A 20,920-nucleotide genomic window follows, 5' to 3' on the forward strand; every position below is an offset into this window, starting at 1 on the left:
TGATGTCTAAATGCGGCAAGCGTTTAATTATACGACTTATTGCAGAGGTATTATAACAATATGTCCGCGAGTGGGTTATTAGAAGTCCGTACACAAATGATGTTTCCTCGTTTGAACAGGCTCACATGTCCAGCATTCCAAAATAAGAAGACAGAGTGCCTTTAACTTCAATTGTTTTTGAGAAACTGTCTACAATTTTTAGATGAGAGGGACTGAATAATGGTCGATTCCCATCGGCTATTATACAAGCCTTGCGCTTTAAAGCAAACGGATTTGAAATCACCAAAAACAATACCGGGAACTGGTTCGTGCCATATTCAAGAACTTTGATTGCTTTGAGATGATAGTGTATAGATAATGTCCAGTGTTTGCCATGTTGCATAGCCTATATATTAAAAGCCGCACTTTGATCTATTTCCCCAAACGGCCGCTTTCTAAGAATATGAGAGACCTCTGCTCGTTTTCAACTTCTTGCGCATTTCCTTTGTTGTTCTTGTACTTTTCCATTTTTGGCGTCCATTTTGTTCTTCTTTTCTATTCAACTTCGTCATACGACGCGTTATTTCGTCCGGGCCTCTCTTTTAAGATGTTTTGCTCTATACCCTCTTTATCATTTTAGATGTGCTGTCTAAGGACGTACGGTAAATCCGCTTGACTAACTTGTTTCTCGACAAGTTTTTTGCCCTTTTCAAAAATGCTCAAAATGGCCGATACATTTATTTATTTAATCTTTTTTTTTTTTAAATACAGTCGCTTTCACGTTTCTCTTTGAACGGAAAGCGCGGAGAATGACTCAAAAAAGCGGACAAGTCGATTGAGGCCTAGATCTACGACACAGTACTTCCGTGTATTATTCATCACTTAAATTATTGATTTTATCGGAAAAGCAACAAAGAAAAATAAAAAGAAGAGTTGGCTATGCATTAGTGGCATGGTTAAAACGTCCCCACAATGCTGTATATATATACGTTGAAAGGTTAACGCACGAGTTTTCAAAAAGTATATACACTGTGATACATTCAACTGCAACTACATAACGTCAGCTGATGTTTGCGCGCACACACACACACGCACGAAAAACGCCAACATGAATTTGAAATTTTGCCAAGGAGAAATACAAGCGATACAGTCGACAAGAGTTTTCTTTATCGTCTATATGGTGATGGCTGTAATATAATATGATACAGACGTAATAGCATAATACATATACTGACTAAATATATATATATAAACCGACGCTATATAAGTATACACGTCTCTCCTGTTTGGCGCTGCCTGTTCCTTTTTTTGTTGTTGTTGGCTCTTCACCTTGCCCACAGATGTTTGCATATTTCTTTATATTATTTAACTTCTTTTATATTTTTATATAGCATGTCTTATCTATACATGACGTGAGAAGTATATATACAGGCCATCAAGGCGTCATGAAAGGATGAAATTTCAAGCCAAATGAGGTGAATGCGCATACGTGCAAATAGTTTGGTTTGCGCCACATGAACATAACGAGGGATTAATTGATTTTTGCAATGTCGTTTATGATTGAGATGAACATCTTTGAATTCTCTACAGCACGCCATGCACAAAGCATAAACATAAAAAGAAGAATTAAAGAAGAAAGTAAAGCCATTAAAATGCAAAAAAAAAAATCTCTGCATTTTTTTTATTATTATGGGCGGTGAATGAAATGCGATTTTTAAACAAATTAAAAAAAATTCTGTCTTTAAAAATACGACTTATTGATTTACGATGGCTGATCACGTTATGGCCGCATCACTTCATTTATTATATATCAGCTGTTTTGGAGATTGAGTGATGTGAAAATCATTTTTTTTTTATTTTTCACAATTCGGTCGTCATCGGTTGCTGAGATCGTAAAATCAGTCGACGGTTTTGAAGGCCAACTTTACGAGTGGCGGCGTAACGGACGATTTCTTTTCGCAGGACTTTCAACACTTCACCATTGCAGAAACAGAACAGGAAAGCTACACACAGACCCTAAATAAATCAAAAATCAAAAAAAATCAATACACATAAATTTTAGGCCGTTCCAATATGCCTATCGTATCTAATTTTGGTGCACATACAGTATATACACCCAATATGCAAACGGGGCGGCAACGTATAGCCGCTGTATATTTTGTGTATGTACAGGTCGCATTAGAATGACAAATGAAGACCTCAAGCCAGATCGATAGACACTATACGATATATATAGTCCGTCAGCTCGTGACAAAGCAAATTGAATTGCATCAGCATATGCATATACAATCAAGATTTAGCGTAGTAGGATACATTACGGTGCCAGTGTTTTGACGCTAAAACAAGACAACGCAGCTGGCAAAATGCGGCTAGCCAAAGTCGTGTATAGCCTTCAATTTACATGTGAACGTAAGAATGCTTAATCGCTATATTTCGCTTGCGAGTGCAGCCCAATCTATGCACGGGACAAGGCAGACGGGCGTGGTCATAAACAATTCAAGCGCAAACCCAAGTCTGGAATATGGATGAGTTTCGTCAGAAGAGACCTTGTGTTTTCACCTGATCATTTAAGCCACTATATATCGTATACCTGACGTTATTGACCGTATATACGAGCAAAGAGAACCACTTAAATATGCATATAACTGAGGGCAACTTGCGATGGTTTGACAGGTTCCACATGTAATATGAACGAGCCTATACAACCGAAGAAGCCATAAAATAATCCGACCGAGAGGCAGAGTGAACAGCAAATGAATTTCTTAACCATCATTAGTTATCGTTAGACTATATAAGAGTCGATTGACCTCGCGTTCAATGTAGGACGTGCATACACAATGATCTCTTTTGCACGTCCAGCTATACGACCGAAGTTCTATACCGACATGCAGGACCACCATTAGCGTTTAGCTGTTATACGCCTACGCGGTATCAAGAAACGCGCTAATCGTTTTGTTACATCGATTAAGAGTGGCAGCGAAATCGGCCTCATAAATCGAGAGTTTTGATGGCCAGACGATTAGCGCTGATTGGGGTGCGCACGCCAGGGATCACTAGGTATACTTGCGTCACGCTCATTATCTATTAAAAACAGCAATAGAGAAGCCACTCGTTTTTATGCGCGACATATAGATTCGCTAGCGGCTGAGAATGTATACTCAGCCCGCGCGTTGCTTTTGCTATAATTAAGTGCATAACTTGGATAGCTCATGTGAAAACGAGCGGCAATAAAACGTTGTCTTGAATGCGCAGTTCTACTGCTGTTGAATTCCATCAATTTTATAGTCCTTAACTGTCTTATTCACTTACGCAATGAAATGCATATTTAGATGGCTATTTATAGAAGAGCAGCCGTGACTTGGGATTGATTTCTGCCGTCAGTATTTTTCCATGTTGACACATTAATGTGTGATTGGAAGGATACATTGATTATTGGAGAATGCAATATCACGTGACTCTCACCTGGAACGAAGTAAAAATGGCCGAGACGATTTGATAGGCGATCTCACCCGGAGCACCGGCCTCCGGTCTAAACGGCATAACCACTACAATTGAAAATTAGCATTTCTTTAAAGCAACGTTATTAAATGAAAATTAGATGTCAATTCATTACCATAGTGAAGTCCGAGTAGCGGCAGCAAAATCAACGTAGCCCTGCAATCAACAAATCAAACCGAAAAGAACGATTGAAATTCATTTGACATCCAAATAATTAAGAGCGTAAAACATCGACCTACAATCAAATCTAACACAAGTACATATCTAATGACACTCTTAATGACGTATGACGTCGGTTGCAGAGGCCTATATACGGTCTCGCTACCCTTCGTATCAAGAAGCATTTGCATATTCGTAACTTGTGAATAATAAAGCCGTACGAGCATAGCCATAGGCACGATACAAAACTTTTCCAGGATGATATATGTAAACGCGTGGTTATAAGACGACCGCGTCTAATAAGCCACAACAATCCGCCCACCATTAAAGTGAACTTGATTCCCCTTACAGTAGAAGCTCGATCTCTACGCCCCTTGCGTGAGAATATACTGTATATATATGCGTTCTCTTTCACATTTAAATCCGACTCCTATTTTTTAAACAACTGCGTTTCTTTTGATTTATTACGAGTTATGCTGATGGCTGAACGAGAGTGTAAATCCATAATAGATGGGTGATTATATGCTGAAACATAAAACGAACAGGCAAAAACCCCTCAAGAAATAAATATATACGCGCTTCGGTTGTGTAGAGTAAACATAAGATGGGGGGCATATAACGAAAGCCACATGAACATGCGCGCTTGATGACCTGCACTGGCCTCATTATTCGAGACGCATCTCGCTTTACAGCAAATTTGGCATGTTGGTCTCGTTTCGTTACGTCGTTTTATACAACATACGTAACATTACGTCAGTGAAGCAAATCATCCGCCGAGCAGAGCTTCCTCTTATGTACGTCGAAGTGTGTTGTAATTGCACGCCATGTAAACATCTGCTTACATAACTTTAACATGCTTTACATAATTTAATTTAACTGTGCTTTTTTTTTTTAGAAAGATCTTCAAATATATGCTCGGGTTCGTATGAAGCATCGATCGCGGACGACTTCCAGCTGCTCGTTTGCTGGTTAATTAACACTGGCTTCATAGTAGCGACACGCATAAAAGGGGGGGAAACGTCAGATGTATTAACCAGGTATATATAAAATGAGGCAAAAAAAAAGAAAAGGGACAACGAGCTCGTGTCAAATGCTATTCCTTTCATATAGCGGACATGGCATAGCCACAAATACTTTTACGTGACCACACCAACGGTTTAATGGCTCACTCATAACGACTAAGAACTTAACATTACAGAGCCAATAAATGGCCTGGAATTCTTTCAGCACGCGTAGTCCAAACGATCAATTGCCTCCCTTTTTTTTTTTTTTTTTTTTTTGCTTCGCCTTTTTTAGTAGCATCCGCCATCTTTTTTCTACCAATCAATCCGTATAAGTGGGCCTTTAAAAAAAAAAACTATACAAGCATTTCGTATGGAGAAATGGTGCACCGTTATCACATCAGTTTCATTTCCACGTCCGGACATTTCGTTTTTTTTTTTAACAGCGATAAAGACATTTTGATATCCCTACTTGCTAATTTCTTAGCCTATTTTTCTTTTTTTTATACTGTATATATATATATGCCATTCGCATTATGCCAATATCCGAAAAAGAAAAAAAAAGAAATCAAAGCAAAATAAGTATGGTGTCGTTATGTTCCTGCGCAGCATTAGCTGCCTATATAGCAACTGAGCAATAGTTTGATTTTCCACAGCGGAAGAAGGGCTAATAAATAGAGCTAAGATTTACCGATAGAAAAGATTTAAAAAAAAACAGACAGGCGGAGTAGAGAAAAAACAATAATAATAATAAAGATTTATAAAGTAAAAGAATAAGGAAGAATCTCTGATGAACTATGTGCTATGAATCTCGGGCTTTGAAAGAGAAACATGCTGCATGCTTCTAATACTACATGAGGGTTATGTCTTATGTCTCCCGATGGTCCGATTCTTTCCCCTTATGTACACTTACGTTTAGTGTTTTTTTGTTTGTTTTTTTACAGGGGAAGTCTTTGAAGTTGAAATATCAAAATGGCAGAAACCATATACAGAGAGAACAATGGTCAGAAATGCTAACGCGTATAGATTGACAATGGCCGAGGTTATCCACACGCGTTCAGCTGCAATGTCTGACGTGTGTTCCCCATGTATACTGTATACAACGTCTATTATCCTGTATACGTATATATTCAACTTGTTTGGGCTGGATGGCTTTCCTGCCGCCAAGTTGGACGGGCCAGCCGTTTGTTTGCCAACTGATTACCCGCGGATGATTGCAAAGAAAACTATGCACGACAGTAGCACGACTATATTGCGGTTAGTGTTGATTGTTCTACGAAGACAGCTGTCCCAATGTGCTATACGATTATATTTGGTCAGCTTGCGAACACTGCAACGCAGACAAAATCAAACAGACAGCCAACAACTGGCTGCTTGCTGCTAGACAAGCCCACGTCTTGCCGTGAAAATGATGTCCATTTTCACGCCGTGGCATCGAAAGCAAAAAACGTTGTGCAAATCAAGACACGCCAGATGTCTGGCGCTTACACATTTTCACGACCCATCCATTTGCTTCTGTTTGGCATTTTTTATTTGTACAAGTCAACTCGTTGCTATAGAATGTAATGCGTATACGTGTAAATGTCAAGCGCTTTTTGGACGCAGCCGAATGTTCTAAATGTTATGTTCTTCGGCGATGAATATAATGCTGACGTAACGCTGTTATTAGACTTGCACGGAACCGACGTCGTTGTCAACGACGTTAGCCTTGCGCAAACAGCCGACGTATAGAGATTGAAATGCAAATGTACACAAAATGGGAATCCCGTATAACACGCAGCCAGTACGGAGAATCACCGCACGTATTAAACAACATCTCCATTTCTTCCTCTCCTTTTTCTTTTTTATGCGTGTGCTGGCGAAGCAAAATACGAAAAAAAAAATACATCAGACGAAGTGAGAAGAACTGGCGACACTGTTTCAAAGAAAAGGCATCAGTGGCACTTACATAAGTTTTGCGTCTTTCCCCAAATATAATTATAACGTATAGCTAGATAGCAGAAACAAAGTTTTGTGTTTTCCTTTTCGTTTGGGGAAAAAGAAAATACAATAATACGAGATATCCTCCAGCGTTCCATATGTGTGTACGTTACGCCAACATAAAACGAATCAGGAAGAATAAAAGGGGGGGGGGGGGGGAGAACAACGAAAAAAAAAAGGAATGCTCTAACAAGAGAGACGGAGTAACTTTGTTTGCGTCAAGATGATATGCAGATCGAGTTAAATTTGAATAGCGTGGGCGTTGTGTCTTCTGGAAACTTATAACTAGAATCGTGAAGGTAAAGTTTCTCCTGATTTTCGAAATGGAAAAAAAAAATTAGAAATTATAAACATACATGTATAGGAAAAGGTAAACGTGTTTGATGAAGCGAATGTATACGATAACGAAATTAAATTCAAATTTCGTTCAGCCTGATCGTCGCGTAATCTTTTATTAGTCTATTCAACGTGGTCGTTATATTCTTAGATCTATAAAAATCGATTGAGTTTCTAGAGATCCTTTCAATTTATTTTCATTCCTGTCATAAAATTTCCTCGTTTTTTTTTTAAAATAGAAAAGAGAAGCGAAAAGAGCCTGGTTTAAGCCTCATCCCATCATTTCCGACCATTTGACACAACCCGTAAAAATCTGTCGGGCTATATACAAATGAAATCTGCTGACGCTAGAAACGCACGAAATTCAATGACAGAAACTGTGGGAGGAAAGAAATATAAAAATAAAAATACAGTATATACTTGTAACAAAACCAAAGCTGAACTATGTTTCGATTTCCCTCAGCGATCCGAACTTACTGTTTGGCAACTTTTTTTTTTCACAGATTTTTATATCCTGTTCGTTGGAAAAAAAATCTCTTAATTGACAAAAACTTAAGGGAAAAGGACTGGGTTTTAGAAACAAGGATAGTCTTTTCCAAGCTGCAAATTTTTTAAAGAGAAATCTCCGACTTATATGTGTTTCTCATTGACAAGTTGAACAAGTTCCAACACGCTAAGCTTCTTGCCTGTTTCATTGCGTATCTACCCAAAGTTGCTGACATATTAAACGGGCTAGCCCACGTCTCTACAGTTTGAATCGATACCTTCGGAACGACATTGACGTCGTGATGGTATGCCGTACCAGCAGGATTACAAAAATTGTTTCTAAAACCCCAAGCCGACTGTGTGTATAATATACTATAAAAAACGTGTCAAACTAAGCATTTCAATGTAATTCTTTCTGTTAAAGCAGATAAATTCAATCATTCGCAGGCCATGCTGCGCAACCGGGGGGAATACTTTGCATATCACGTGACACTATTATCTAGCGCTAAAAACAACGTACGCGATTAAAAATGCGCTATTTCTTTTGCTTTTTTTTTTCTTTGACATCCGTACTCGATAGCTAAAATAAATTTAAAAAAAAACGCGATTGTGTCCTGCTGACGTACGTGCGTCAGACGGTTATACAATCGCTTAGCGCCATCAGACATATTTTGGATCTATGTCGCAAAAAAAAAATAAAATCCTTAGCCAGAATTTATGACATTGGCTTATCTATTATAATGACAAAAAATGGAAAATGATGCACACGACGATTGATCGTCGAACGTGCCGAAGCATGAAATTAAAAGGTCGCATTCGGATTGTGGCGCCATGTTCGTTCGTTTCCGCCCGTTTGGAATTGAAAACGCGCGACTCAAAACCTCATAAAAATCGGTCCTTTTTTTTCCTTATCAATCCACGCAAACATGTGATGCCTCGCTGATTAAACAACTTATTTTATCCCTCCAACCAAAAATGTTCAAATGATTTATTTATTATTTATTTTTTTTTTACCTGACTGCCTTACGGAGACCGTTGAGGGAAGTGCTGGTGCGATGAGAGGACGTTCCGCCTCCTGCTGACGAATTGGTTAGTGCTGGTACATGGCCGTTTGTCCGTCCGTCAGCTTCGTCTGGTCTTTGGCCGTCCGTGCGCATCTCTGCCCTGTGAGCTTCACTGGAACGGTGTCCTTGAGGCGCCGCGTTGTAACTGGTCGCGTTGGGTGCCTTCAGTTTGGTCACCAGGACACGTACGATGTTGACAAGGAAGAATGCGTTTGTCAGCATAGACAAACAGACCGGACCGGACAGGATCCACGTTGATCGACTCTCTTCCATCCAGCAACTAGGAATAATAAAATATTTTAAAAGAATTGATCGCGTTTGAACGTTCCGTTCATTCTAAACGGCACACGGTGTCAGATGGCGTACGTGACACGTCAAATGACATTGAAAATGATGTTAAAAGAGTAGAGAAACGGAATAGAGACGATGGGACAAGAGAGCGATAACGAGGTGATCTTCAGTATCGGTGGATTGGTGTGTTTTCCGGTAGTGTATACATTATGCGCTCCCCCACTTTTGTTCCACATCGCAATGCATCGATAAAATAAATGGGAAAAAAAAATACGCGGGAAATTTCAAGTGTCACGATGCACACACTGATAACCTCACACCGATAAGAGAAAAATAAGGATAGAATCTAAACAAAAAAACTAGATGACTCTTCATTTTTTTTTACCTTTACAATAATAAAGAAATCGAAGTGATTTGTGGGGGGGGGGGGGGGATGTTCCATGACCGTTGTGACGGGCGGTTTTCTGACATGTTTTTTTTTAGCAAAGGAAATGGAATCGATAAGACACACGAAGTCGTAACAAATATCTTGATGGCCTTGTCTCTCGTGTACCTTGTTATTTGCATCTCTCCGTTTCCAGCGCTCTATCCCCACTGGCTTTTTCCGCATTTATTTATGTACAAAAAAAAAAGAGCAATAAGAGGAGAAGCTTTTCAGACATCAGCTGTGCGCAATAAGAAAGCCGCAAACGTGAAAGAAAAATATATTTAGACGTCATATCTATACGTCGACGAATAGTTATGGCATAGGCGAAAGCATTTGACATCTATCCCGGTGTCTAAAAAAAGCCTGGGCCGGTTCGCGGAATTGGACTGGTGCTCGGAGGCTTTTGCCCCAAACCTATACACTTACAGTACATCATCACTCATTGACTAGATATATGCCATCAGGGGCGCCATGATGTCACGTGTCTTTCCAAAAGAGGGAATGATGGAATGCAATTGTATAATCAAATGAAACACATCCGTAGGGCTGTATACCAACAAGAACATTCCACTTAACGTTAGGAGGCAATCTTTCTATAGCATTCACGTTGCTACACTTCTATTGTTCCATTGGCAAAAGAATATAAGACGTCACCTACGGGTCTTGAGAGAAGATTCTTCGAAATATGAACAGATGTGTCAATAAAAATGTGTTAGCGAAACGTTAAATAAAACTTACTGGTTGGTTTCTTCGGGAATGGAGGCCCTGACGCCGGCGTATGTTGCTGTCACGACGGCAGGTAACCCCCAGCCGATCAGGTGGAACCATTTCATAATGGAGCTTTCGGATAGGAAAGCCACCACCAGGACTGTATGCAGGTAGAGTCCCTCGCAGAACATCCAAAAGTAGTTGGAGACCAAGAAGTAGTGAAGCAAGACGTGTAGGATCTTGCAACCGGTCTGACACCGAGCCCCGAAAAAAGAAATAAATAAATAAATAAAACGAATGATTTTAAATTAAAAAAAAAAAAAAAAAAAAAAGAAACAATTTACAATGCTCAGCATGACGTAAAAGTCGATTAAACATAGTTCTCTCGAAACATTCTTTGGATCAATGCAATCCATCAAGTCAGTTTGACACGGTTAACAAATTTTTGCCAGACACAGGCTTTCTGGCATTTTTTTCTCGATCTATTTTTAAACGTGATATGTTTCAGTCTTTTTATTTTTTAAATTTTTCCTTTCTTGCCTGGCAAATATGAAAACATAAAATGTTTCTAGTTATTGTTCATTGTTGCTATAGCGTTGTTTCTCATCGTTATCCTACATGGATGCGAGAGAACGGGGGGGGGGGGGGACAATTGCTGACAAGATTATTGATCTTGCCTTTGCTGGGGCTGTTCGCAATTGGCAGTGGGGCTTTCTCTGACTTGACGGAGCATCATAGTGAGTTGACAAGCTATATAGAAATGGTGCTATATACCAGTCAGTATAAGTCGAAGTTTATATAAAAAATGGTGGCAAAAAAAAAAAATCGTGCACGTATATGCTGCCATAAACTACCGAATTATTGTCACAGGGAAAGGGGAAAAAAAAAAAGAAAAATCAGTTGCACGTACACGATCAGTCAAAATGATCAGAACATGTGACTGAGGCAGAAGAACAAAATATACGTATATAGGCCGGAACAATTGATGAAGGATAACTGACTCGATACATCACCATGTCCTGACTTTTCTTTTCTTTTCCAAAAGAAAAAAGCGGGGGGTCTTTTTCGCTTCACAGATCTTTTCTTTCTCGCATAATCCACTCGCTTGTGTTTTTTCCTTTTCGAAAAAAAAAAACTTTCCCTTATTTGTTTTGTGTGTAGTTTTGTTTTCCTTTATTCTACACCATCAAGTTGACGTGTCTTTGGGTCCCGTTCGAAAGTTCTCTGTCTACGCTAGTACATCATCGATCATCGCTCCTCCTTTGAGGACAAAAGACCCCCAAAAATTTAGAAACGACAGTTCCTAGCACGAAAAAAAGGCCACATCAATTCTGTCGGGAAAAATCATTTTCAACGACCAATATCCCGAACGAAAGCGGACACGATTACGCAGACGTTATAAAAAAAAACGAAAAGAATTCAATTAAATAAATAGGGAATACCGACTAACGCGAGCCTGACATTAAAAATATTAAAAAAAAAACGCTGAAATCGTGTGCTATTGGTTGGATGATGACATCGTCCCCATATGTAAATATTGACACATATGCCACAGAGGCCCGTGGGATTATGCTTGCATATTGGATGCATCTATCGATAGATGACGAGCGAAATTAAAATATAGAGGCGCATTCATCACGCCCCTCCCTTCTCCTCCTCCCTTTTCATTTCGGTTCGATTGATTCGCTCGATACTAAAATAGCTAAATCAAACAGATTTACCTACACGCAGCCTAAATAAATAAGCATTTTTTTTATCGATATTTTCGATTTCTAGCGAATCAAATGCAATTTTGTTTTTTTCAGCGTCTCTCTGCGATCGGTGATGTACAAAGCTAATCAATTTCACTGAAATTGGCTGGTGTGTGTATATATATGCTGCATACACATAGTTGTTTACCCGATTATCGAGGAGAACTTCTGGCTGGTCGGCGACGCCTTTATACCAGAGCAGCCACATGGCGTTGTTGATGATGAATGAGGCGAACAGGTTGCGATGGATGTAAATCCTCGTACACTTCAAATTCTGCCTGAAAAAAAAAAATAGAACATTGGCCCGGCAGTTTTGCATAAATAGCAAATCATTACGAAGAACATGATTAACATTTGTTTAGATATAGAGGACGTCTATATAACGTACCGCAAAAAAAAACAGGGTGCTGGGTTTTTTTTATAAAGGGAGTGTCGCGTTTGTTATCAATTCATCGAGACATTTAATGATGGCACTTACCGGAAACCGATCAGAATGGCAAGCGAAATGACGAGAGCAATCAGCGAAACGGAGTAACCGGCGATGTAGACGTTAACGATGGCTTGCCTCATCTGCAACAAAAGAAGAAACATTGCCGATCTTTTATTTCCGACTTGATGTCTTTCTTGTTTCGATATTGATGAGCGTCACATACAAGCTCTTTGCCGCAAAGTCATTAGCACAACGAGAAGGGAAAAATAAGAAATGAATAAATATATAAAACTATTTCCCATTCTGTTCTGTAGGCTACATCGATCATTGCGTCACTCGCCATCGAAGTCTTTTTTTTTTTCCCGCTCATTTCTCCAGCTACTCCAGCCCTTTTTTTTTCTTTTTGGCTGATTTGTTTCGCGGCTGTTGCGCAATTTTTCTTCCTTTTTTTCGCATCCCCTGCGGCAAGCAATTGAGCGTGATACATCATTCACGCTTATACTATGCTACACGCTCTATCTCTTTATAAGAAAACAGAGAAACTCTTTGTTGATGGCCATCATATAAATCAAGGCGAATGATTTATTTTTCTCTCGTTTTCTTTCTTTATTATTTTTTATATTTTGTCAGCATTTTTGATTACCGTTCGTCCATATAGCCCGAAGTGCGATGATGAACATTGTCTTTGGCTTATAAAAAGAAAATGTAGCGGTATGATATATATATATATATATATACAGTATATCGAGAAGTGAATTCGATTAGAGGTGTCCTCTCGGACGAGAAAAGACGTTGGCAACAGGCCCACGCGGATGTCCCGGAAAAGTTGGGTAAAATCTCTCATGTACTAAGCGCAGCTTTCGGACGGACGCAACCCCCATCCATTATAAACATAGACATTTACTTCGTTTTTTTTTTTGTCTTATCAGTGAGTGACGAACGACTGAGTGGTAACGCGATCGATGATCCAACCGTGCACATTACCTTCACACCCAGCCCTGTCACGAATTCTGTAGAGTACAGGACTTGTGTCTATAGCTGCTTTTCAAGAGGTTCGTCTATAATTACAGATGTTACCAAAACAGCCTGGACTATGCAGTTAGACAGAATCAATAGAAAATTGCATTAAAATCTGTTGTTCACTTTGATTTTGATACGAGCGAAACGCGAAATTGCGTCTGGTGCTATTTCCTTGTATCTAGTTCCAAAACTGAGACGCTCTCTAAATAAACACGAACGCCATCTGAGTGTTGTGTTGCTTTATTTCCTCCCGAATCCCAACAGAGATCACATCAGTAATAATTATTCACTCCAAAATCTTGTCGAAAAAACAAAACAAAAAAGAAATGTTATGACATAGCGTACCTCTAGATCTTCGACGTCGACGCAAGTTGTGTAGTTCGACCAAATTAGGTTGGATTGCGGATGCCGAAACCAGGTGCCCTCCTCAGTGCACACTTTGTGCGCCATTCCTGTTTGATTAAGCGCTCATTAATCACTCTCTCCGTGTTTCGCGGCACTCGTCACGTTTCAAAAGAATTATTCAGCTAAAAAACAGGGGATCCCAAATTCGACTATTACTCTCCAATATCCCGCGTTATAGTTCAAAAGATCCCCAGTCATTGCAGGATACAGCGATCGAGTGCAGTTGGCATAGATACGTAATTCAAAAACGTCCGCCATCATTCAACAATTTAGCTATTTTGAATGGCTTCCCGTCCAGCACTCGTAATTCCGAGTGATGAATACCGATGGCGAACTACGTGCTCCTCATCTCCTTCTACTCCCCACCCCTCCCAATCTTGTTATCCAAGTTTATGTGACCCCCATACCTTCTTATCCCGCTGTGTCAATCAATCATTCGCGGGATCATTCGCCGATGTTTTCAGCGCACAAAACAAAACGGAAATAGACAACATTCAGAAATGAATAGAGCCTCATCTTACTCTGCGGATCGAAGCCGGTGATGAAATACGGGCACGGCGCTACCGAAATCCGGCCAGCGGGGGTAGCATTCCAGCAAGACCATCCATCGAACGTAGGCGGACAATAAAGCTCTGCAAATTTCATTTTTTTTTTTTTTAAATATGCATAATTATTCATTAAACCCCTAAAATTTGAATTTCTGTTTTTTTTTTTCCGGCGTACTACAGCTTCTCGAGAACTGCAACGGAGAATGTAAATGTCCACTGATTGGAACTCACCTTCAGAAGACTCGTTGTAATTGGCCATGAGTCTTTCGCAATCTTCTCGAATCTTCCACATCATGTCGGGCACCATGCCCGCGCTGTAGACCGAATTTTCTTCCTCGTCCGTGTGGTTGTGCGCGTGCCGAATGATTTCGGCATCCATCACATTGCTTGATGAATCTGAAATTTCCATCAAGATCAGCGTCAGCCCACCTTGTTAACGGTGCCTCGGTTATTTCGGTCCGCTAGTCCGCCCTCAGGATTTTTTTTTTTAAACTCCGTCCTAATTTAAAAAAAAACATTTTTCTTTTTTTATAGTTTAACTGTTTTCTCAGCGTCCATCGTTAATAATAATTTTAAAAAAATGAGAATACATGCACACGGCCAGGATTTTTTTTTTTTTTAGTTCGACAGGCTCGCAAATTTAGAACTAAAACAGCCCGTGGCGCTTCCGGTCGTTAGTGCCGTCAACGCCACTTAGTTTTTTATAGATATTACAGAAATATATACAACGCACAGGTGAGGTCCAAATCGAAAATCATCACACATTTCGTAAATGCGTAGCTGCGTTCTAACAGCTTCGCCAATATGAAAAATCTATGTTCAATTTATTTCAATTTATTCAACGCCACCAAAAAATATTTTTCTATTTAAAAAATAAATACATTAGACGTAGTATATATAAGGGTAATCCTTATAAGTGATATCGAACTACCATTGCCCTAGGAACAGCACGAAAAAAGAAAATCATTATTTTTTTTTTAAAGAAGAAGGCAAAAACTGTTATTTCAGTTGGCGTGCAAACACAACGAGACGTCAAATGGCTCTGCCATGGCGACCTGTAACGATCTTTATGATGCCTACCGATGCCTTTTTTTTACGAGCAGGTGTCTTATAAAGTCTTCGCCTAGAGGCACGAGCCTACACGATTGCCGGTAAGCCGTTCGCTTTTCGATCATAAACGAAGGATCGAAAATGCGTAGACATTTGCCTCCAAGCCCGCACCCCTATATAGTTTGGGAACGGTGCCAATGCTCACACACACACATCAGCCATCCGTTAAACGTAATATTAAAAACAATATCAAAAGAGGGTGAAAGAAAAAAATAAATAAATAAAATAAACGCTGTTGCGTATGGATGCTCTTTTTTCACGCTTGGTTGCCTATGCGCGTGATACGGCCGTTTCTTTTCTAGTTGTCTTTTGTTTTGTTCTTGCCTCCCATCCCTTACTTGGCCGTGACTATACAATGGGAATAGACGCACTCTCTCTGTAGTTGGCTATCATATTGCGCACGTATCCGCACCGCCCGTCTCAATGGTGGACACGAGTCGATGGCGAGTGTCCCTTCTCCTTTCAGGCACTGATAAAAATATCGAATTGAGAGAGCTGATGGAAAGTATTATGAAGCACTTTGATGCGAAGAAGCGGCACACAAGAGTGAGAGACGCGAATACGTTCTTCTCGAAGAGCAAAGAGCGAAGGAAAGCCTGATAACATAAGAGGATGACCGAAAAGAGAGAATACAATAGAGGCAAAAAGAAATATATGTAGGCCATCATATGTCGATCGAATAGAGACGCATAAATGGCTAGTTCGAATAGAAGACGAAGAAAAATCGAACGGCTTGTGAATGTATTTTACTTCAACACAAAGCTAAAGTTGAAAAAGTAGTCTGTCATAGACAGAGTGGATAGCGTATAGGCTTGGTGTATACGGTGCGCTATCTTTTATTTTTATTTATTTATTTCTTGTTACATATACGCTTAGCCATTCCCTCTTTTTTCTATTTTGAATGTCGTGTACTTTCAGTGACTTTCTTATCCCAGGTATCATATCTTAACGTGCTTGCGTGATTTATTGATTTAGCGTGTGGTATCGAGATTTTTTTGCATATCGAATGAAGTGCCTTGGCGATGGACCAAAATCAAAACAGGTGATATGCTTTTTTTGTTATTTGTTTCTATTACGTAGCTTTTATTTTTTTCGCATCCTACAAGAACGGGCCTTCCTTTTTTTTTCCATGACACTTACGATCGGCCAAAACGCCGTAAATAGAAATAAAAATAGCGATCGATAGCTCAACATACGAGACATCAATTTTAAAAGGAAAAAAGAAAAACGAATAAATACTGAGCAAAGAAAAATAATTGGTGGCACAACAGACTTGTATGCCTCTTTTTCGGATCACCCTCTTTTCTCAATGCCTCATATTTAAAAGCCTATTTCTTCTTTAGCTTCTCTACCGCGCATTTGCCTACAAAAAAAAATGGCGTACATGATGGATATAAATGCGTCCTGTGATTGCTGTCTTTTCTCAGAACATCTCACGCGTCGAAACAAGCATGTAGCATCGCGCTTCTTCTCGTCTTGATGGCGAAGAAAAATCAATCACGATTGCCAATCTCCCGCCTATTGCCTCAACATCGCAACGCTAAGAACCTTGAGACATTGGTTTCAATTCGTCCCTGTGTGATGGCTCTTATTTCACGCAAAGTTTTCTTGGAAACATGTCGGTATAGAATTTATTTTCTCGTGTCAACCGTCGAGAAGGTAAACACAACAACCGCGGATTGCGAATGAATGAAATACGTGAGGCAGTTGGTTAAAGTGAACAGAAACAAAACAAAAACATGGTGGAATGCGGACATACGACCGTCCATTACACTCGCTATAGAAATGCGGAATGCACGATGGGGTTAATTAGTTTACCGAACGTTGTGCTTCTTCTATATTTTTATTTCGTTTACGATACCTAATTGCGCTCTTGTTTTACGGGAAATAAGCTATTTAAAAAAAAAAACGTCACTGAATTCTTGTTTTGCCTTAATTTTTCTCCCGTTGTTTTACGTTTAGCTTCTCCCGGGCGAGCCCGTGTTTAGCACTCAGAATTTTATTCTTCCTTTCATCTTTATTTTATTTTTTTAAAGGCATTCCGGGTGATCTAATATAAAAACGTAGAACGCAATATGGAGGGTCTGAGCGTTTGCGGAAAACCCAATTGCTCTCGCAAAAGAAGTGTTGCATATTTTGTTGTTGCCTGATGATGACACGGTGAAACGCTAAAAGGCAGAATTGAGTTAGAAATTTAATATAGTGTAGGTCTATGTCTATTTTGTTTTTCTCGTACGCTCACAGCCTTTTTAATTCTTTAACTTTTTATTGAATTTTTTTTCTTTTCCTTCCAACTGTGTTTGTTTGTTTTCTGTCGGTTTGTTTTCCTTTTCCGTCTGTTGTGCTTTCTTATTATCTCCAATTTTCCGAGATTTCACTGCATCACTGAACTTTGGAGCCTCGGCTGTAATCAACTCCCCCATTGCTCAATTTGGCAAAAAAATAAAAGAGCAGGCCTTCTAAATCCCGTATCTGCGGAGTTGCATTTTAGCGTGCTGTACTAATGCTACGGCAAATCACGCTTTAAAAAAAACAGCTAGGGTAAAGACCGCATCGTCCATTAGTAGTTGGTACTATGGGCTTGTAACACACAGCAAATCTAGGCGCGAGTTAGAAGTGAATGATTTACAGGAGAACGCCGTTTTGCACTCAGACGCAGTCATTTGTTGATTGGGTTCAGAAATAATTATTTCTCATCTACCTAAGTATCCGTACGTTACATAAACTTGACATCACGATTTGTACAGTGGAAAATATGGCAAAGGTATAGTCTATATTGGACTGGAGAAACCTGTAAATGCCCGTATTTGGGACGAGTTTTAGTCGTGGCAACGGGTTGGAAAAATCCTTCTTTAGATTGCCCAGTATGATCGCAGTCTAATCGAAACACATTGGGCACAAACAATGCAAGTGAAGCTAAAAAAGAAAAAAAGACGTTAAAAATTATTGCTAGTGTCGCTCATCATGGACCTACGCGCTTACGACGGAAGCATTGTACGGCCAAACGAAAATAAAAGACGAGGAAGATATGTTGGCAAAGATCCAACTAACAACAAGAAGAGCATAGTAAGAATAACAAAATAAAAGAGTAAACAACAAAGACGAGAAGCAGCCCACTGATTAAATTACTTCATTTTATTTGGGGGGGGGGGGTTCATCAGGATACAGACTAGTACTTTATCAGCGATACGTTCTATATATGGGTTAAGGTCATGCTATACCAAGCACCGATCGCCAATAAGCTTCGTGACGAGAACATGGCATTAATAAGTATCTTAAAAAAAAACAATTTGCTCGCGTGTTCCAACACAAGTATTGCATTCAAATCCAGGAAGATTTCGAACACGGGCCATTATGTATTGATGGTTGTAGCAATCAATGAATTCGACAAAGAAACGCGCCAATCAATCGAAATAGGAGGCAAAAAGAAAATGAATTACCATAGAAAAAAGAATCACGTGTAATGTCAGCTCGTTCCCGAACGAAAAATCAGTTTCGAAGAGTGTACAGCATGCCGTGAATTTATGCGCGGCACGCGGTACTCGTCGCGCGTGCCGCCACTCGCTAATCTGACGCACTCACTCCCACCGGGGAGGAGGATTTAACATTTGCATATTTGCCCTCCTTCCCCTCTATCTTATTCTTATTCACTTTTGCCTTTTTTTTTCTTTTTCTATCTTATCCCACGAGCAAACCTTTTACCCGTAAATGGGCTAATATCAAGAATAGGAAAGGCAAAAGAAAAAAAAAAAAAAATGGCATAACATCCGCAATATGCCAATAGGAAAGCCACGAAGTGAGGCAACCCGGAAAGAAGAAATCAGGCAATCAATCAGCCATAAGCGAGCCGCCGAATTCAAACGTCTACGTTTTGCTGCCGATGTGTTCTCGGAAAGTTGCGGGATGAGTGATAATGACGAAAAGGAGGCTTGTCAACTTGATAGGCTTCTTTAAAAAAAAAAAAAAAATGCCACCCTCGGCGTCTTTTAGTTGATTGCCACTCTTCAAACTCCCGATGCTGTTAGGGCATTATTCTTCTCGTTCCCTTCCATTTTAGGAAGAAAAAAAAAACTGGCCGACAAGGAGGAGAGTCGCTTTAACCTCGATAACTCATGATCTTGTAACTATGTAAGCTACGTATGAGATTTATGGATGCGCCTAGCCACGAGTCATCAAAGCGCAGATATCAATCTGAACAATTTCTTTTGTGAATGTCGACTTTCGACTTTCTTTTTTTGATTGAAAAGATTCCGATGAGATGCCGCCCCAATAATGAAGAAGACCATCGTCGGGAAATCATTAGTTCCTGCGCTAGCATATGGATTTATTCATCGCGTTTCGATCGATTCTTTCGGCGGCCGCCAAACGTTTTCTATACAGCTCAAGTGAATAACATTGAAACGATCAAAAATGTTCTCCTTCAAGTTGTGGATGACAAAAATTAGAGCAACCCACGCGCCTATGGGTCGGTCGAAACGTCTTCAACTTTGCTATGCGCGAGCTAATTCTTTCACCTAGAAGACATTTTCTTCTTTAAATTGTTCATCATATCTATGGAAAACAGCAAGAGGATCAGCCTTTGCTGAGCTGTAGCTTCAATGAGGTAATCGCATTAAAAAGCGAGCTAAAAACAGGAAGCTCTATCGTTCAATAAATGAGCCCGTAAAATTCTATAATATTCAAGCAGGTAATACGTTCGCTTTTAACCCGGTTAGAGGCGTGCATGGCCAAATAATAAATGAACGCCAAACATCGTCCTTTGCATTTCAAATGAAAGGCAGATAAGAACTAAAAATCCGTCTTGAGGTTTTCCATCTTACCGTCTCTGTAATATGATTTCCTTAAGCTTTCCTTTTCAAAATTGGATGTCCAATTCACCGTTAATGCAGTTGAAAAAAAAACTGATTGCAGTCCGACAGCTGAGGACTATAGACACGATCACTGTTAAGATCAGGTCACAAATGTCTAAAAATAATATTTCAGAAACCGGCCACTTTTCTCTTCAAGATTTCAATAGCGCCGAATTCCTTCTCCTTTTTTTTTTCTCTTTCTTCTGTGTCAAACAAGATAATTAATAACTTCCCACCAGTGAAAGATAAAAACGCAGAGCCGCACGCGCGCGCGCGCAGGCAAAATACGCGTACGAAGGGGGAGAGAGATGCGCGCAACACGATCTTCGTTCGGGACCCCGAATGAGACTGCAGACGAGCCTCGTTGCGACCAATGTTCATATACGCTTCCATGTATGTGTCTGTCTATACATACTACTACCCACTGTTGTTTTGTTCCGCTTGCTGTTCTTAGTAAAAACAAGGTATATACAGCACCGGTGCGTGAAAAAAAAAAGGGGGCTCCCAGCGAGAGTGGAATTTTTCGCTGGACTCCCCCTTTTTTTTTGTTTTGCCTTCGACCTGTCAGCTGTTGGCAATGAAGAAAAGCAATGAAGAATATAAAAAAAAAAAAAAAAGAAAGTGGGTTGGTCCTAGCGATGTGAAAGAATCAGGCGGCCAACTGCGTCAAGATGACCCAGGGTTAAAAAAACGTTGGCGGTATCTTTTTACGTTGCTCTCCATATAGCTTTTTGCGGATCAAGACGGGCCGCCAAGTGCTTTCACTCCAGATACACCCACGAGACTTGTCCACGTCGTTCACGATCCCCACTGCGCCTCAAACTGTTGTACAGTCAAATGAAATGACTCCTTTTCGTGATACGCGCGCACCCCTATT

At 39.9% G+C, this 20,920-nt stretch overlaps 1 protein-coding gene across 1 annotated transcript; it reads right to left on the reverse strand.

The window, feature by feature from the left end:
- Positions 1-848: 848 nt before the first annotated feature.
- LOC130695632 (calcitonin gene-related peptide type 1 receptor-like) lies at positions 849-20,317 on the reverse strand. The gene is made up of 11 exons (XM_057518798.2): positions 20,014-20,317; positions 14,315-14,582; positions 14,057-14,167; positions 13,476-13,582; positions 12,159-12,250; positions 11,829-11,958; positions 9,960-10,180; positions 8,454-8,783; positions 3,593-3,633; positions 3,442-3,524; positions 849-1,995 (listed from the first exon to the last, which is right to left on the reverse strand). Exons 2-11 carry the CDS (start codon positions 14,490-14,492, stop codon positions 1,840-1,842), a joined length of 1,449 nt encoding a protein of 482 aa, XP_057374781.1. The 5' UTR covers positions 14,493-14,582; positions 20,014-20,317; the 3' UTR covers positions 849-1,839.
- Between the last annotated feature and the right edge of the window lie 603 nt (positions 20,318-20,920).

Source organism: Daphnia carinata, chromosome 7, assembly GCF_022539665.2.
Source record: "Daphnia carinata strain CSIRO-1 chromosome 7, CSIRO_AGI_Dcar_HiC_V3, whole genome shotgun sequence".
Classification (NCBI taxonomy): Eukaryota; Metazoa; Arthropoda; class Branchiopoda; order Diplostraca; family Daphniidae; genus Daphnia; species Daphnia carinata.